Here is a 20,046-nt window from a genome sequence, read left to right on the forward strand (position 1 = left end):
AAAATGTACAAAAGAATATCACGAATAATATCTAAACCAAGAAGGTATCATATTAAGTTACTTTCATAAATTTTGATAAAATTATTATAAATTATAAGTTACTTTTATAAATTCTTATAAAATATTGAGAAATTATACGTTACTTTCATAAATTTCCATAAAATAATACACGAATTATTAATTTAAGATATTCTTATAAAATTATAAAGTACGTTTTGATTGATCTACTAAATATGGTGAACATATGATTAATTTTTTGACCTATGCTGTAGTCTAAAAATAGAAGAAGGCCGAGTAAAATGCTTCATATGTCACGTGTGGTATAAAAGGAGGAATAATATAAACATAATAATGATAATTAATACACAGACAGGTATTAAACACTCACCTATTTGGTCTTCGTCCTCTTCTTTCAGTTTTTTGGAATGGCCTCAGCCATCTTAGGTTCCACCACGCAATTTCTTCTCCCATACTTACCAATATAGGTTCTTTGTGTGGAGAAAATGTTAAATCTTGAATGGGATCTTCGTGGAGATTTAGAATAGTTTCCTTATAATTTTCGTCTAGATTATATACCTAAAAGAAATAAATATGTTGAGAAAACTATTAAGGTGAGTTCAATAAATTCGGCATGAAGCCATTAGTATACAAATTGTTTACCACTGAGGAAATATGTTTGTAAAAAAAGGATCTTTATTTTATCTTACCTTAATACTACCACTGGCCATTCCGACCGCTAGGAGCGATCCATCACAGGAGAATTTGGCAGTTGTCATTTTTTCAGTAAATTTCAACCTCTTAAGCAACCTCACTGAGTTAATTTCCACATCTAAACAATATATATGGCAAAAATGGGTGCCTAATTGATCGAAGAAAGCAGCTACAACAGATTTATGTGGACTGAAGGCTCCCACGTTGAAAGTCACTGGTTCTAAGATGTGCTTGTTCGTAATGCTGATAAAATCGCCTGTTTCGATGTGCCATGTGTAAAACTTGCAAGCTGAATCGATGATAAGTAGCTTTTTAGAGAAATGATATATGGACGGTTGGTTTAGAGTTATTTTAAATGTATTTTTTTCGTTGTATATAGCTAAACTGTCGTTTCCGTACATAGCAACGATGACTCCTGCAAAAAAAATAAAGTTTTAACTAAAATCCGGGAGAGATTTGGTTCCTTTCGACTTTCTCAGTATTTTTAAATGCTATTTTCTAAAATTTTTGTTTACAAGTCTCGATATAACAATATAACTAAATATCAAGATTATTATCTACCCTCATCTTTTACTAAAAGCTTTCTCCTTACTTTCAAAATTCTGTGTACAAAAGATTTCTATTTTGTATTCAAAGAATTCTTATACCTGTGCCTTTGACATGATTGTTTATTAAAAACCGACTATCATATCGATATTTATCTGCTTTATGTAGTAACATGTGTAAACAAAAATAATTACTAAGAATAATCAAAGAGAGGAAAATGCAATACTTGGGTCATGTGTTGAGAGGCGAAAGATACGAATTACTTCAAGTTATACCGGAAGGAAAAGTACTGAGCAAAAGATCAGTAGGAAGACGCCAGAACTCGTGGCTGAAAGACCTGAGAAGATGGTTCAACCTCTCATCTGCAGAAATCTTTCGCGCAGCAGTTTCCAAAACTACAATTGCCATTTGGATCGCCAACCTTCGAAAGAAGACGGCGCCATGATAAGAGAAGATCTTGAAGAAAATTATACTTAATTTCAAAATTTCACCTTGTATTATTCATAATAGACCCTACATGATAGGGCGTTTACAGGGAATCACCCTGTACATTCAAATTTATGTTTAAAAAGCGCAAATTTAAATGTTAACGTTTTTTATTATTTTCTAAAATAAGGACACAAACAATTTTATTCCATAAGTGGTTTTCACGCTGTATATATATATATATATATATATATATATATATATATATATATATATATATATATATATATATATATATATATATTGTTGTGTTTCATTTTATCAATCAAAGATATAATAAAAATTTTATTTTGTTATAGAACGCGGGCACATAAATTTGCAACGCCTTGTACATCGATTTGTAAATATTTGGAGTGGAGGGAAAAAGAAGGGATATAGGAATTTTTTGATTGGTTAGCGAGTTTGGAATGGGGATGAAAGAGAGTGAATGTTTTGAAAATTTGGAGTAGAAAAGATCATTATGTGATGGTCATCCGAAAAAAGCACGTGAAGTTTTGTGTAGTCAGTTAAGAAGCAAGTACCAATGGTGTTAATAATTAGAAGTGGGTGGCTGAAAGATGGAAAGAGAGATAGGTCAAAGTTGAGAAGTCGAATACCTCCTTGATTCTATAAAGTCCAAGAGAGTAAGTCACAAGAACTATAACTATTAAAAATATTTGCGACACCAAGTAAAAAAAATACTTGGGTCTTGAGGAGAGATTTTGGAGTTTGTTGAACGAGTACTGGTAATAGAGGTCTGCTCGTGTGTTGGAGAAAGAGTTGCTGGTATGCTGATAGTTTGATACTTAGAACGGAGAAGGCTTTGATTGGTAGCCTAACATAATCAATAAGAGGAAGCTGTTTTGCTCGAAAGGAGACATCGTCGTGTGTGAATTAAAATGTCAGTCAATAATTTTTTGTGACAGAATCTTTTTGTATGTTTCAAATAAAAGACTCTATACCATCAGAAGATCAAAAATTATCGCAATTTAAAATACCATAATAAATTTTATAAAAGTTTTGTTAACAAAAAATTAATTAAAGTTTTTATATTCACATTGCAAATATATTAAAGTTTTTTTAACGTCAAAGGATAATTATTAATATTGCTTAATAAATTTAAAAAGTTTCTTTTTATAATATTCAGACTTTTATTTTTTTTTAGTACAAAAACATATGAACAAAGATTCCAATATTTCAAAATTTTCATATTATTTCTATTGATAATAAAAGATATTTGTATTTGTTTATTTATGTTATTTCTACTTATTTCCTTTTCCTATTTTATCCCGATAAGGAACAACTAAGAGATACTGGAAGCCACGAGAAAAGATAAGTATAATCTAAGCTGATTTATTTTTTTTGTATAATAAAATGGCGCCCTGAGATTGTTTTTTTTTATGTATGATATGCGACACTTAGATAATTAATTAAAGTCATTAAATAAATAAAAGGTTAATATAAAAGTAATAAAAAGCAGATCATAATATATATATATATATATATATATATATATATATATATACATATATATATATATATATATACATATATATATATACATATATATATATATATATATATATATATATATATATATATATATATATATCTACGGCATAAAGTGGACTCCGCCCATGTTAAAATTCAGGTTCAATCGAGCTCCGTGGTCAAGTGGGTACCGATATACGGAGCTCACTTGACCATTCCATAATATTGGTTCTGTCGATTCATCAACATGTAGAGTTTAATAATTTATAAAAATTTTTTGGAGCCCGTAAATACCCCTGTATCAAAAATGTATATCGTTTAGTTCATGTGTATATATTATAGGGGTCGTTGAGATCTTCTTCAATGTATAATTGAACCATAGGTTTATCGGTTTAAGTAAGCTCTGAGAGTTTGGCAACTGTGCGATTATACCTTATATTTTCAACATATATCCCGAGCGGTTCATATGGGCTCCTTATTTTTATCTACTGTTCGTAGACAGTGTAATGTCATACGCATTACACTGAGTAACAAAGGATATCTTATTACCTGGTATAACTACGTACTAAAAGGTAACTGGTTCTTTAAAAAACAGGTATATAGATACAAAAGGATTTGGGCTTATTATTTAATGGAATGTTCGCTTGCATAGGAAATTTTATTTTTTCTGCATTTTTAAAAATGTTGTTTTTTTGTTTAATATAATTTTATTAGTTAAATGCCGAACTCGATGTTTTTTTTTAATTACAGAAATTTCGTAATATATTTTGTTTACGTGAGTATGTCTTTGTACGTTTTATGTAAGCATCCGATTAATAAAAACTACTTTTATTTCATCCAATCTTCTGCGATATCTTGTATAAAGCTTTTTTATTATTTTAGTTCTGGTCTTATTTGTGTACTATATATGATATCTCGATAAAAGGTTATCTCAAAATAAATATGGTTAAGAGTTACAATAGATATTTTTGTGTTAAAATGGGTAGTAGTGTGCACAAAAAGAAAGAATTTGTCTAACAATGTATATTCGGCAGCAGATGCATATAGTGCAAGCGTCTATGTTTTAAGGGCGGAAGGACGTGCACCTCAATTTTTGGCTGACAAGCATGCGAAAAATATTATTTCTGGTCCTCAATTTACGTTTTAGTTTTAAACAATGAACTGTGACTGACCCCGTGCGATACAAATTATTTTCAAGAAATTTATAGGAAGTCTACGTTCAACAATTTCATGACATTCTTGGATGTTTAGTTTTGTGAAAGCGTCTATGTTAGGGACATTAAAGGAGCACACACGAGTTTTTCAGGGATTTTGGCTGAAAATTGATTCATAGTTGATTTTTATTGTGTAATAATAGGTGTATCGTCTATACAATAGAAGTTCTAGTATCTACCGGTATGGATCGTTCGTTTGTGTAAATGTTATACAGTGTAGGTGCCTTTATGCTACCCCAAGCGAGACCGTTCTTCATCTGCTATGCTTATCATTGAGTGATACAAAAAATATTCTATTGTGTAGGCATACGCAGACAATATAAGTGAGTTTGTTATCTAAGGGGATATCATATAGTTTTTGGAGAAATATTCTGTAATTTAAGGTGTCGTAAGCGGCATTTAGATTGAAAAATACCACCCCTGATACCCGATATTTTTCGTACCCGTCTTTGATTTAGTATTTGTGATGTACGTGACCTTTCCTGTCTACAGCTACTTTTGTCTTTTAATTTAAGTTTTTCTTCTAATATCGGTGATATCATATTAACGATATTGTGCAAAAGTATTTTGAATAGCTGACAAAATAAAGATATTAGCCAATAGTTTTTGTGGTCGTTGGAGTGTTTGCCAGGCTTACACAAGGTAACAACTTTGGCTTGTCTCTATACTTTGGGTATCTCCTAATTTGAATACAGTTGTTCATCATCTGGATAAGTCATTGTAGTGTTTTTGGTCCAGATTTCGTAATAAGCTTTGTGCTCAGATCCTCAAGGTCGGTAGTTGTGTTATTTTTCATTAAATATGTAGATGGTGGATCCAAGCTCCACATCGTTAAAAGGTTCTCTCAGCTGACTGGTTTTGTCCTTTCTTACTTTCCGACAGAAATAGTATGTCTATATCTATAATGTGGTTTTCAGCGATCAGCTATATACCAAATACCCTAGGTTAGTCCCTATATGTGTTTCCTGTACTAGAAATTAGTCAGATTCGTGTTAACTCATCTGTCTGATAAATTTAAGTAAAGTAAAGTTTGTTGATTTTTAGATATACCCTTAACAGTTATAGACATATGTTATTAGAATAGTTGGTCCTAAAAAGGACCAATTTGACAAAATCATATTAAAGGGGTGACTGAAGAATTAGCCGATTAATTAATTAATCATTACCCGGGGTATGACCGATTGCGGTGGTCTTATTAGTACTCCAATTTTCCTAAAGGCTCGTTCTTTAAACCCCATAAGTAATGCGTAATCTTTTTATTAAAAATTTAAATTTTACATGCCGTGTATTACTTTTTGACGATATATCGAATCAGATTTGTATAGTAATAATTTTAGGTTCTAAAGAGCCTCTTTGTGGAAAATTAATAAGTTTGTAATATCGGTCGCAACTCATATATAGATAATAAAAAAATATACAATTAAAATAAGTGTAAATAATTTCAATTACATACATCGGCGCCACTGTTCAGGTAATGGGTTTATCACAGATATCAAAGTTTACATTTTAATTCAATGTTCTATTTACGTATCTTCAATATTAAAAAAGTAGGAAAAGACATGTTTATGCCTTTATTTTTTTAAATCTATTCTGTTTTCTTTCTAGAGTTCCGTCTTTTTTGAACGACCTGTGTTCTTTTTTCAATTGGGCACTTGTCCAAAGCTATGACAAATACTCTGTCCTCTGCTATTCTACATTAATATAACATTCATTATTTTCTCTAAACACTCTGTCTTCTGCTGTTCTACATTAATATGACTGATTTATTTTATCTTTCTTGCAGCTATTTTAATGTTTATCCTGTGTATCTTCTTCTTCTTTTTCTTTTTATATGGACATAACTCTGTCTGTTTTTTATTGTGCTTCCAGTAAGTTGCCTTTCCATCGTTTTCGTGGTCTTCCTACTGATCGTCTTCCTATGGGTTAACCGTCTCTTGTCGTCTTTATTGTTTTATTTGTTGTTATTCGGCTTATACGATCGTTCCGTTCTACTCTTCTATTTCTTAACCAGTTCTTGATGTTCTTCACCTTGCATCTACGTCGTATATCTGTACTTCTAGCTCTGTCCCATAGTGTCTTACCATCAATTTTTCTAAGTGTTTTTATCTCTGCTGTTTCACATCCTTTTTGTCCTCTCTGTATCAGGTCTTGTTTCTGGCGCGTATGTCATTATTGGTCTGATGACTGTTTTGTAAATTCTGCCTTTCGTTTCTTTTCTGATATTTTTATTTCTTCATAATGTTTCATTTAGGCAGCCTGTGGCTCTGTTTGCTCTATTCACTGGATCTTTCACTTCAGTTTTGAGCTTTCCCTAGCTAGATAATGTGATGCCTAGATATTTAAGCTCCAACCCTTGTTCTATTATCTGACCTTTTAGCTCCAATTAACATCTTAGTAAATTTGCGGTTGTAACCATGCATTTTGTCTCTTTTGGGGAAATTAACATGTTAAATTTTCTGGCGGTTATATGAAATTGGAGCAGCGTACGTTGTAAATCATCTTTACTTTGAAATAGTAGTATTGCGTCTTCTGCACAGCAGATTATTATTATATTATATATTATTTGTTTTTCTTCCATTTGGTATCCTTTTTTAGTTCTTACTTTTTTATTATTTCATCCATAATCAGGTTGAATAATAGGGGACTCAGGGAATATTCCTGTCTCATCCCATTGTCAGCTTCAATAGGGTCGGTTAGTTCTTCTTCTACTTTTACTTTGATTGTGTTGTTTTGGTATATATTCTCGATCGTTTTGATTTTTCCTAGAGGTATCTCTCTTGCGTACAATAAGTGGAAAACGTTTTTTAATTTGTGTATCTTCTGTATATCAGTATTTCTTCTGTGTATTAAAAGTTAAATTTTGGTTATTATTTCTTAAGATTATCTTAACGTGTTTATTAATTGTCTTGTTTCATGTGTATCAAGATATGTGTATCATGATAGATTGTAATGCATATTTCATTTAATGTAATTAAGTGCTCTTTGCGTTTGCCAATTACTATCTCACTTTCTCAGTGATAGGTCTTTTTTTCCTCATCAATAACCTTATCCTCGCGCGATACAACTATTTTAACCCTCTATAGCCCCGTGTGTACTCAAGGCAACAAAGGAGTTTTTGATGCAGAAAACTTTTTTAAAACAATTTCCGACTCTAAGATGCCCTCTGTTAATTTCAGGCAACATTTGGTTATACATTTTAATACACTCTATGAACCTATGACGAAACCTATATGGAAATGTTTAACAGTATGTCAAATGGACATGGCTGCCTTATTAGTTTGTATTTTCGATAGTGATTTATTGTTATAAATTGTGTACAATTTATATAAAAATATATACCGAGGCATTATATCAGCATTTATATATTGATTACCGTTGAAATTTGTTTATTTTATTGTGTTGTTTCAGTACTGTGATAAAAAACAGGTATGTTCCTTTGAATCCACACTGGACCATATTATTTTAAATTATTTTTTTAGGATGGATACAAAAACGTTCTACGGGAAAAGCAGTAAATATCCGAGGACTCCAAAGACTCTGACTTTGACAGTGATAATAAGAGAGTGATAATGAATTTTCCATAGGTACTCAGATATCAATCGATCCAGGATCAAATAAAATGGAAAATGAAGACGATTTGTACGAAGCAAATTTAGACCAGCTTAAATAGTTGACACTATATCTAGGAATCGCTGGGAAGAAATAGAAACTAAAATTCATTTCAATAATACGAAAATATGCTCAACAATAATGATAAGTTATACAAAATTAGACCATTCATCAACGGTCCATTTCAAAATTTTCAGAGTATTCCAATGAGTGAAAAATTGTGTATTGATGAACAAATGATACCATTCGAAGGAGCACATTCTTTAAAACAATATATGAAGAATAAACCCAAAAAATGGGGATACAATGCATTTGTTTTGCGTGATAGCAATGGTATTGTTTATAACTGGGATTTATATACAGGAACTGTTGAACATTCTCTTCAGTTACCTAATGTAGACACCAACGGTAATGTAGTAATAAGATTGTGTGAGATAGTCGAACCAAACAAATACTATAAAGTATATTTTGACAACTGGTTTAATAGCATTCAGTTGCAGATTGAAATGGAAAAACGTGGACTGCAATGTTTATGAACTGTTCGTCCAAACAGACTGCCTAATTGCCATTTTTCTGATGACAAGAATATGAAGAAACAGGGTAGAGGTACTGTAGAAGAAAAGCACGCTACAGTAGATGGCATAAGACTACCAGGGTTAAAGTGGTACGATAATAAACCGGTTCATTTGCTTAGTACATTTGTTGGTTCTGAGCCTACTTCGCTAGTCAAGAGGTGGGATAAGAAACAAAAATCAAGAATTATTGTATGCTGTCCAAATTCAGTGCAATTTTATAATAAATTTATGAGAGGTGTCGATCTTATGGATTCACTAATTGCTCTTTACCGAACAGACATAAAATCTAAAAAGTGGTATCTAAAAATATTTTTTCACCTTCTGGATTTAGCTGTTGTTAACAGCTGGTTGTTGTATCGTCGTGATTGCGATTACTTTGAAAGCAAAATCAGTTGCCTTTGTTACAGTTTAAGTCCCACTTATGTAGCGTACTGTTAGCAAGAACTGACCAGATCAAAAACAAAGGACGTCCCAGGCTCAGTGAAATTGAGAACGAAATTGTAAAAAAACGGAAGAGAGGACCTACTGCTATTGTACCACCGAAGGAAGTTAGGCTTGACCAAACCTTCGACTGGCCCGTATTTTCAAAAAAAGGGAAGATGCAAAAAACCAGGATGCTGTAATACTTCTAAAGTAATGTGCGATAAATGTAAAGTTGCTTTATCTTTTACAACTACAAATATTTGTTTTTTTGATTGGCATAATAACTAAGTATATAACTTAATTCGTTAGTTTTTGTTGAACACAGTTGCCTGAGGGCAATACTCCCAAAACTCTCCCCAAACAAAATTTAAAAAATCTAAAAAAAATACTAGTTGTAAATGGATGGATATTTGAGCACATATACAAATTAAAACATTTTCTCTTAAGTTTTCAAAAAAAGTCGGGCAATAGAGGGCTAAGATATTTATATTTCACTATATGCTCTATCATTTGGTTTTCATTTCAAATTAGCACCTATGACGAAATTTATAATATCTAAGATCTAGTGCTTTCATTTGAAACTGGAATAAAACACTTGGTAGATAATATTTATTAGTTTTGAGTACAGTTTTTTTAGAACCTAGTATATAAAAGAATAAATATTTGTCTGTTCAGTGTTTTCCAAGTCTGTAAAACATAAACAGGCTTAAATATTAGATTATACATTTATTAAGAATGTTCAATTTCTAAATTGAAGATTTTATATTTAAAAATATGAATAGGTTTTTACATTTTATTTGATGTTTTAATCTTTTAGTTGGAGTTCATTTTTCGAAAAACTATAAAATTGTGAGAACAAATTGCTATGTAAAAGTACAAGGCACTATTCTCATGCTGTGAGCTTTGCTGCTCTGTTACTTTTATAACGCTTAAACTATTTTTAATTTATTGTCAATATTCTTGAGGCGGGTTTCCTTAAATGACCATTTTTAAAGTTAGTACGTTTGATTAAATGAAATTGACATTAATTTGATAGTTTCCATTTTATTAGTACTGATGGTATATGACTAGCATCTGTTGGTACTATATATCAATTTGAACGTGGAAGTAAGAGCACTCTCTTGTTAGTAATTTCAGTGTAAATTATGACGAAACCAGAAATAACCCATAATATTCTCCCCGTGTGATCTTAGTATTTCCGTTGATTGAATAGTATAGGGTATCCAATATTTTAATCAACGGTATGTCAGAGTTTTAATAATTTTTATATATATTTGCAAAATGAAGAAGAAAGTTCAGTACAGGCAGTTAAACAGCTGATCTGTCAATTTAGAAGTATGAGCAAGTACCAACTTGCTGAAAAGCATACCATACACAAAAGGGGTAATAAAATGTACTGCACAAACTATAGCGATGTAAGCTATATATAAGCTATATATCTAATAATTATTAGGATATACAGTATTTTTTCTGATACACCTGGAACGATTGAGTGAATAGGTGAACTATCAAATAGGAGACTATTAGTGTGGAATTAGAAAAACTTATAAATCGTTGATCAATTATTCACTATTAGGCAGTTAATGAGAAATGTTGGGAATACAAAAAAAAACATTAAACTAGTAATTTATAGATTTTAAACAAGCACTGATATAATCATAAGAATAAAACTATGAAATACCATGGCAGAACTAAACTAGGCTTACCTAATAAACTAATTAATTTAACAAGGAATAATATACAAGTAAAGACTTCAAGAAAACTGTCGACTTATTTTCAAATGTACTGCTAAGTTATTTAAAAAATGTGACCGAATTAGCGTAACACCTGTTTTGAAAACTAAATATTATGAGACGAATTGGGGATATTATATTACACAAACTAAACCGCTTGCCTACAAAAAATATTAGGAAAATACGATACGGTGAGAAAGACTAATGACTTTACAGCTAATTGCCACATAAGTATCAATGTAACTATAGCTCACAAAATGGGTTCAATTACATTGCAATTTTTAAATTTTTCGTGATAAAATGAAGTGATTGATTGTTGTTTTGAAAAGGTAAGTTGTTTTTTATTTTTGTATTCCTATCATCTGATATTGTAATATCAACAACGTTTTTCATAATATATTCTAAAATAACGAAATTACTAATAACGATAAAAAGTTTTATTAATTTCTTGTTAATATAATTATGTAGAAATTTAAATTTTTATCTTGTTCTTACTATAGTGCTAAAGCACAAAAATGTAGTCATAGTCTACCGTATTTTTTTCATAGTGGTCATAGTTTTTAATTGTAGTATAGCTTATGTGTTTATAATAACTAGCGCATAGAAAATAATAAAATTTTGTACCCTGTGCTTTATGTTTATTATCCTTTATTGTATTGGAACATCTAGAAGTATAGCAATACATTTTAATTGTTGAACAAAAGAGAAAATAAAAACACTTTTTGTGGTGTGCCGCTTAACCATACACAAAATCGTACACAAATAGTCAAATGGTAGTAAAAGTCGATATAGGCCGTCAGACGGCAGAGGTATCGCCGCGCTCGATGTCTATACTATGAAATGTTTTTCATACAGTTTTCGGATCAGATTTTTTAAAACATCAGATTACATCTTCTTTTTGCCTTTCTTTAGTTAGGCTAACCGCTACTGTTTTTTTCTTCAGCGTTTCTTCTTAATCTACATTAATGTTATATTACAATTCTTTCTGGAACGAGCTATATTTTTTCTCAAATAACCATTTTGTGTGGTTTAGTCGCCTTAAGGTTTAGCATGCTTTGTCAGATGCTCTTTAAAGTCCCTTTTAATATTAATATCGTTTGAGAAATTTTTCCCAGATACTTATATTTCGTTTTGATTTTCAATCTTCTTTTAATGTTAGTTTAAATGGTCTAATAGTGTGTTCGTACAGTTCAGTTATAAGCAAAATTAGGTGTTATTGTACACCTAATTCTTTTAGTATCAGTCATAAGTGTATCCATATGACTCTGTGGAACGCTTTACGATAGTCTATAAAACAAATCCATAGTGGGATATTGAATTCCCTATACTTTTATACTTTTGTTGGACTGTTATAATAATAGTTTTAAAATTAAATGTTTGGTGAAAATCTCTACGCAACTTTAATGCATTAAATATTTTAATTAAAAATCGACATATCTATTGAAATTAGACAATAAAAAAGTATGTTATTAAAGATTGATTTATAAATTATTGTAGTTTAAATTTAACTACGCTATGAAACAAATATTGCATGTCATAAACTGCAGTAATCCAAAAATTATAAAGATCTCCCTGTTGTTTGAGTTTTCTTTAATTAATAGGGTAACAAACATTATAATCCTACCGAAGGGGCCTCTAATTTCATAAACTGTTACACGATTACTCTATCCGATCTACGTACATTTATGAACTAAATGTTTTAGTGACAATGCCTTTTAATAAAAAATACTAATTAATAAAAATGGAAACTTAACTTTTCCAAGTTTATAATAGACACTTTCTTATGTTTAAAAATATATAAAATAAGTAATATAAATTACCGCCTTGTTTAAAACTAAAAAGTAAAATAAAGTTATGTGTCGGTTAACAATTTATATTTAACTACATTAGCCAAATAATCCTGAAATTCTTTCATGACTAAATTGATGGATATTTAAATAAATTTCAAGTGTTAAAAAATATACCTGCTGTAAAATTTGAAAATCTACTACTAATACAATTATTGGCAACATCTCAGGAGTTTAGAAATGTACGCAACATGGTAAATACGGATCCCAAAAATGGTTTATCCTATTGTGGAGTCCACTTAATGCTACATATTGGTCGGAGTCTACATAAAGCGCTACTTAGATAATAATATACACGGTGTATATTCTACTGGAGTTAGTATAATACCGTTTTAGAACGGAGCTTACATTAACCGCTAGATGTATATATATATATATATATATATATATATATATATATATATATATATATATATATATATATAACGAAGTGCTTGTAAATTTTGCTACTGAAGACATTTCTAATAAAATGTACTGAACTGATTGCGGAATTATGGTATTTTACCCTCGTATACAAAAAAAAATTACTTACCCAACTCATTATCTAAAAAATCCAAGGTATCCGAGCTTCCGCCAGAACTAACTAAGGATTTTCCGTAGCGATAACTGTTACTGGGATCAAAACACTTCAAGTAAGTCACTGGGACTGATGTTCCGGCCTCTAGCATGGTATCATATTTGGAACGTATATGAAAGAGGCGAATATCTCCGTTCTTTAAACCGTAGATGACGTTATTGCCGCACACTGAGAAACAGGTGCATCTTATCTGGGAACTTAACGCTTCACTTTCTGAGATTAGAGTGTAGCCGCTGAAAATCTGAAAAATATGAATGTATTAATTTCGTTTTAAGTAAAATATTTCAAAAATACTATTTTTTTTTAATCTATACGCCTCTGCTCTATACCACTCTCGCTCTCTATACTCGTACACTCTCGATCTCCATATCTTCTCTCGACCACCGGTTCACCCGCCTATTCATCACTTAACTTAAATCACTCTCTTTTCCTCCTTATAACGATCTATCTTCGTTAAATTTTTTCAATCCTTAGCTCTCCCTGGTCTCTAGCTTTTTCTTTCTATCTGTCTTTATTTTCTAGTTATCTGCCTCTCTCTCCCTCTCTCGCTCATTCCATATCTTTGACCCTCTTTCCTCATATATCTCCATCTCGCTCTTTCTTTGTGTCTTGCTAAGATGCTCCCCCACGTTTTATTTCTATCACTCTCTCTTTCTGACAACTACTTTTCAGCAGTCGTTCTAGCTACTCTCTCTGTCAATCTCTTTATATATCTCTCTACTCCTAGTATCTTTATCTTCTGTTTTTTTATATATTTCCCTATTTTAAGTCCCACCAGATTTTGTCCCTTTGTGCCTTTTTTATATATCTCCTTTTTATTCTTTTTCTATATTTCTCGCTAATTTGCTGAGAGTTCCGCTGTTTTCATTCTTCCTCTGTACTTTTTACTCTACTCTCTCTACCTACCTGTAATTATTTCTCTCTTTGCCCTCTACCTCCATCTCTCTCTATCCTCAAACTCCTTGTCTCTTTTAAGTAATTAAGTAATTGAGTAATTAAGCTATCTAGCTCAAAATACTATTCCACAAATTTGAGAAAAGTTAAAGATATTTTAGAAAAAAATAATTATCCACCAGAATTATATACATATTATCCATATATACCATACATTAATAGATTTTCTGAAAAAATGACAAAAATGTTGGCAAAGTATGATATTAATGTTGGACATAAATCATCAAAAACATCTGGACAATATTTTTCAAAATTTAAACCTAAGGTTAAGATCATCAATCAAATGTTATTTATAAAATAAATTGTAAAGACTGTAATTCAACATATATTGGGCAAACACACCAATACCTGCATAGAAGTGTTGTTGCACACAAACATAATGTACAGACCAATGGATTAAACATAACAGCCCTAGCCAAATATTTTCTAGAAAATAGCCATTCTTTTGATTTTGAAAATGTACAGATTTTGGAAAAAGAACAAAATTACAACAAAAGATACATATTGGAGATGATTCACATAAAAAAGATCCAAATTCTATCAATAATAAGACTGACATCAAAGATCTTTCCAATATGCATAACAATTTAATAAATTGAGTTGTTTTTGAATGCACCATAGCAGATATTTCAGAAACGACCCTGAATCACTCCTGTTTTAAGATACCAGCCAGATGCCATCTGTCAATGTCAGATACCAATTTTTTAATCCATGTTAAATTTTAAAAAGTGTAAACATGAAATATAATTGTATAATGTAATGTTTATAAAATAAAGTGTTTATTGAAAATGGCAAATTGCCGAAAAGTTTATATATATATATATATATATATATATATATATATATATATATATATATATATATATTGTAAGAGTTATCTACACTGTTTTATTACGATATTCCAACAATACAAAATAAATACCTGGAGTCTTTCATCGTGGCTGGACGTTGCCGTCATAGCGGTCTTCTTCTTCCAGTAAGGTGTGAAAATAGGAACATTTTCGACCTGAGGCTCGCGTTCGTATGGTTGTATATGGCATTGTTGCAAGCTTCGCTTATCCGAGCTAATTAATAAAAGATGAACCGATCGGTCATCGTCGTAAAACGTATCCATAGACTTCGCTAATCTAAAAACAGTACAATAGATTACATATCTTTGCCTAATGTTGTTGATTTTGACTAACTACACATAGGAATACGACGGCCGTAAGACCTCGTTGTGATGGAACGGGTCTTTGAGGTTTTTTTGATAAATAACTCATTGTAAAACTCACAAAATTATGGACAACTGTGAATATCTGAATAAAAAAGCGAACAAATTAATTTGTATGACGTAATTATTCAAAATGGCGGATTAGTTGCTTTTAAAAGGGATCATATAGCAAGTAATATCTTATTTAAAAGCTCTTGTCTGACTCAGTGACTAAAACAAGGCGTTGATAACTGAGTTAAAATGCGCATTGTTTAAAAATGACTCCAGAACTCATAGTAAGGTGCCAAAGACAATCCTTAATAGATTTAAAAGCAAAATATATAAAAATTTCAGAAATTTTATAAAATATACAAGATTTTACTTACCCTTTATTCTCGAACTCCCTTAAAATCTTCTCCTGATCAAGATCGCATATATACACAAAATTCTGATCGGTACTAACTACCAAGTACTGGTTATCATTCGTCAGGGTCGAGCAAACATTTTTCTGTACTTCTTTATTTTTAAAAAGAACTTTTTTCTTGTGTTCACTCCACATCGTAATACTTTTCTCACCGACAACGATATATTTGCCGTCGTAGAAGAATATAGAGTTGCATTGGTCTGTGTTATGCAAAGTGTGTAGAGACTGAAGCGTCTCATTGATTACTGAGTGAATGAAAATAGTGTCTTCGCAACTAAAGATGACAGATTCTTTACCTAAGTTATAAAATAATAAAGAAATTAGATAATATATATAATAGTCTCCCGTTTTATACCGCTGTCGCGGCTTTGGGAGTATAGCAGGGTAGTCTGCTATATCTAGGGCCTACGGTATACAAGGAAGGTAACATGGCCAGTACTACGCTTCAACCGTCTATTATTACCCCTGGTTTTACCCAAGGTACTCATTTTTATTCAGGCTGAGTCGACGTGGGGCCTATAGACATTTTTAAAATGTCTAGATGTTCTTGCCGGCGGTGGGATTCGAACCCCGGACCTCCGGCTTGCGAGTCAAGCATCCTACCGCTTGCGCTAAGCAGGCCCGCTACGCGGAAATTAGATAATACCGATCATAAATCCAGTTTTATTCACATAAAAGTACAACTTTATACAGTCCATCCATTGGTGCATTGCTCATGTATGTTCTTGTCTCACAGATCATGAAAATAAACCGCTTGTCTATACAAGAGAATATATCAAACAACGACAGCAATATGCAGAAGGACAGAGATTGATTCATACACTGATGACTGTGAATTTTGGATTTTGATAGTGTTTATTTTTGCTGTCAGAAATATATTTTCTTAGTGAAACCATTAAATTCGGAAGCAAAGCTGTGTGAACAAATGAAGGACCTTTGGAACCATTTTCATATACCCCAGTGACATTTAAATCTATAAAAAATTTTACAATAAAATCCTTTATAAAAAGGTATATAAAAAAATCAGTCGGGCTATGTTAAAAAGACAAAACGTTTTCGGAATAAGTATTCCATCATCAGTGTCCTAAAATATTTAACCACTTAATTAAAAAGAACATGAAATGATTTAAATTTTGACTAAGGTTAATGTGAAATGTGGTTAATACTTACAATATATTACATGAATGTAGCCACTAAATATGAGGGTAAAAACCCTTTAAAAATTAATATATGAAGTTTAGTTTACATTATGTCGTGTTTACAAATAGGATGGTAAAGTTACCGTTGGATTGGTAACATGGCGACATATGACTCTACATTAAGTTGCAAGTCCTGAGACGGTATGTCTACGAGGACTTTATTAAAGCAACTGATTGAAATGACAATCTTAACAGGTTATGACGGAAGTCATGACAGAGCAGTCAGTGTAACTGTATGTGTCTATTTGAGACAGAAGCCACCGTTAATATATGAAGTAATATATGTAAAATTGTGAAAGTTGAAATAAAATTAAACAATTATAACAGTATCAACCATCAATGTTGTTGTTTTAAATTATGTATGTGAGATGAAATTGTGATGAGAAAATTATGTGATTATAGTTAGACAACCAACTATACAGTGTCAAGTGGTGTGATGAAAAAGATTCTAATATAAGGCCCTTTATGTTTCAATAACATTTGGTACCTGGAAAATGGAAACTAGACATAGGTGGAAAGATTGGTTCTTGAAAAGTATAGGAATTAATATATTTATTATGTGAGAATGTTATTCAATGAATGAAATAAAACTATTGTAATATAAAGTTCATGTAAAAATTGACTTATAACTCAATTATATTAGGCCCTGTATGTCAAAAAACAACATTTGGTACCTGGTAAATGTAAAACTTCTTGAGTTACAAGTTCATGAATATAAATATCTGATTAGGTGTTAACAGACTGAGTGATGTAGTTAAATTTTGTGTGTTGACAAGTATATGAAATGGACAAAAATTGATGGTTGGGAGTGGTTTTGTAATATATTGATCGTAATGTACTCAACTTATAACTTGAGAAAAGGCCCTATCTGTTAGGGCCTTTTGTTGTGTGTATTTGTTGCTTTATAACAGATAGGGCCTTTTCTGTTACCATGTTACCAATCCAACGGTAACTTTACCATCCTATTTGTAAACACGACATAATGTAAACTAAACTTCATATATTAATTTTTAAAGGGTTTTTACCCTCATATTTAGTGGCTACATTCATGTAATATATTGTAAGTATTAACCACATTTCACATTAACCTTAGTCAAAATTTAAATCATTTCATGTTCTTTTTAATTAAGTGGTTAAATATTTTAGGACACTGATGATGGAATACTTATTCCGAAAACGTTTTGTCTTTTTAACATAGCCCGACTGGGTTTTTTATATACCTTTTTATAAAGGATTTTATTGGAAAATTTTTTATTATATTGTATACAGCCAACTACAGAAACTTAGTTTCCTTGTGGAATTTAAATCTATGTTTAATGATCAATGTAGTTACCATTCAACAATTCTTTGCTAAAGAGTGGTTGGGACATTGGACAGGTAGTATGTACAATTAAAAAACAAAAAAAGGTTCAGAAAAAAGTAATAGTGGTCCTAAAATCGATACAACTCATCTAGCTAGGCAATACATTGTGTGATATGTACGTTTGATTTTAAAAATGTTTTGATTTAAGTCGAATAGATTGAATAAACATGCATGAGGAAAGACCCACGGACTGATATTACGAAATTTGTTCGTAAAACAAAGTCTCCAATTTTTTTTACCAATACATACAACATGAATTATATAAACACGTATAAAAGCTTTTCTCGCAGCTCCAACATCAGGACCTTATTTCACGAACAAACTTTATTGATAAGGAAATAAAACAATGTACTAAAATACGTTCTTACCTTCAACATTGGAATACAGAAGAGACGGGACTGGAATACCCCTTCGAGCGGTGCTATACAAAAGAACGGGTTTCTCTGGAAGCGCATCCCAAATGAATACCTTCCCCTTCTTGCTCGACGTCGCTATTCTAAATACATCCGGAAATTCGGTGTGAAAGGCAGCAGATATTAAAGCATCATCACCATCTTCAGCTTTGAACGTTTTACTTGGTTTTATTTGGCCGCGATCGGCTGTGTGGATGTCCAGCCAATGGGGTTGTTTATTTTTTGGAGAAACTACGAACATAAACAAAAAAAAAAAAAGTTGCAATATTTTGAAAAATACATATCTTTGTATCGTGTCATTTATGCACATAAAATTGGTTAGAAAATGTATAAATTTGTTTGGGAAATGGGGAAGATGACGTATATAGCAGTCAAATATTAAAAATTGCTTTTGTTTCGTATGACTCTTGGCAAATAACATTTTTACCTTATTCTTACACACAGAATTTGGATTTTTGTTAAAAAATTGCTGGAAAATACACCAATTTATTTGGGAAACGCGGAAGATGACGTATATAGCAGTCAAATATTGAAAATTGTGTTAGCTTCGTGTGATTCTTAATAGAATTTGGCTTTTTGTTAAACATTTGTTAGAAAATACTAAATTTTGGTGTAAAACGGAAGATGACGTATATAACAGTCAAACATTAAAAATTATATTTATTTCGTGTGTTTTTTTGACTAATTACATTTTTATCTTATTCTTATACATAGAACTTGGATTTTTGTTAAAATTTGCTAGAAAATACACCAATTTCTTTGGGAAACGCGGAAGATGACGTATATAGCAGTCAAATATTGAAAATTGTTTTAGCTTCGTGTGATTCTCGGCAAATAACATTTTTATAATATTTTTACACCTAGAATTTGGATTTTTGTTAAAAATTTGTTAGAAAATACACCAATTTCTTTGGGAAACGCGGAGTGTGACGTATATAGCAGTCACATATTGAAAATTGTGTTAGCTTAGTATGATTCTCGGCAAATAACATTTTTATAATATTTTTACACATAGGATTTGGATTTTTGTTAAAAATTTGCTAGAAAATACACAAATTTGTTTGCGGAACACGGATGACAACTTATATAGCAGTCAAATATTGAAAATATTGTTTTTTTCGTGTGATACTTAGCAAATAACATTTTTACCTTATTCCTACACATAGAATTTGGATTTTTGTTAGAAATTTGCGAGAAAATACCAATTTTGGTGTGAAACGCGGAAGATGACGTATATAACAGTCAAATATTGAAAATTATGTTTATTTCGTGTGTTGTTTAGCACATTACATTTTTATCTTTGTCTTGCA

The 20,046-nt window shown here is 31.1% G+C and overlaps 1 protein-coding gene across 1 annotated transcript in view; it reads right to left on the minus strand.

The window, feature by feature from the left end:
- Dark (Death-associated APAF1-related killer) overlaps positions 1–20,046 on the minus strand; it is an 86,197-nt gene that overhangs the window by 20,311 nt on the left and 45,840 nt on the right. Inside the window, 6 exon segments of the mRNA XM_072524113.1 lie at positions 389–576; positions 708–1,126; positions 13,147–13,432; positions 15,068–15,272; positions 15,724–16,057; positions 18,692–18,967. Of these exon segments, the coding sequence (XP_072380214.1) occupies positions 389–576; positions 708–1,126; positions 13,147–13,432; positions 15,068–15,272; positions 15,724–16,057; positions 18,692–18,967 (1,708 nt within the window).

This window comes from Diabrotica undecimpunctata, chromosome 2 (assembly GCF_040954645.1).
Source record: "Diabrotica undecimpunctata isolate CICGRU chromosome 2, icDiaUnde3, whole genome shotgun sequence".
NCBI classification, from domain to species: domain Eukaryota; kingdom Metazoa; phylum Arthropoda; class Insecta; order Coleoptera; family Chrysomelidae; genus Diabrotica; species Diabrotica undecimpunctata.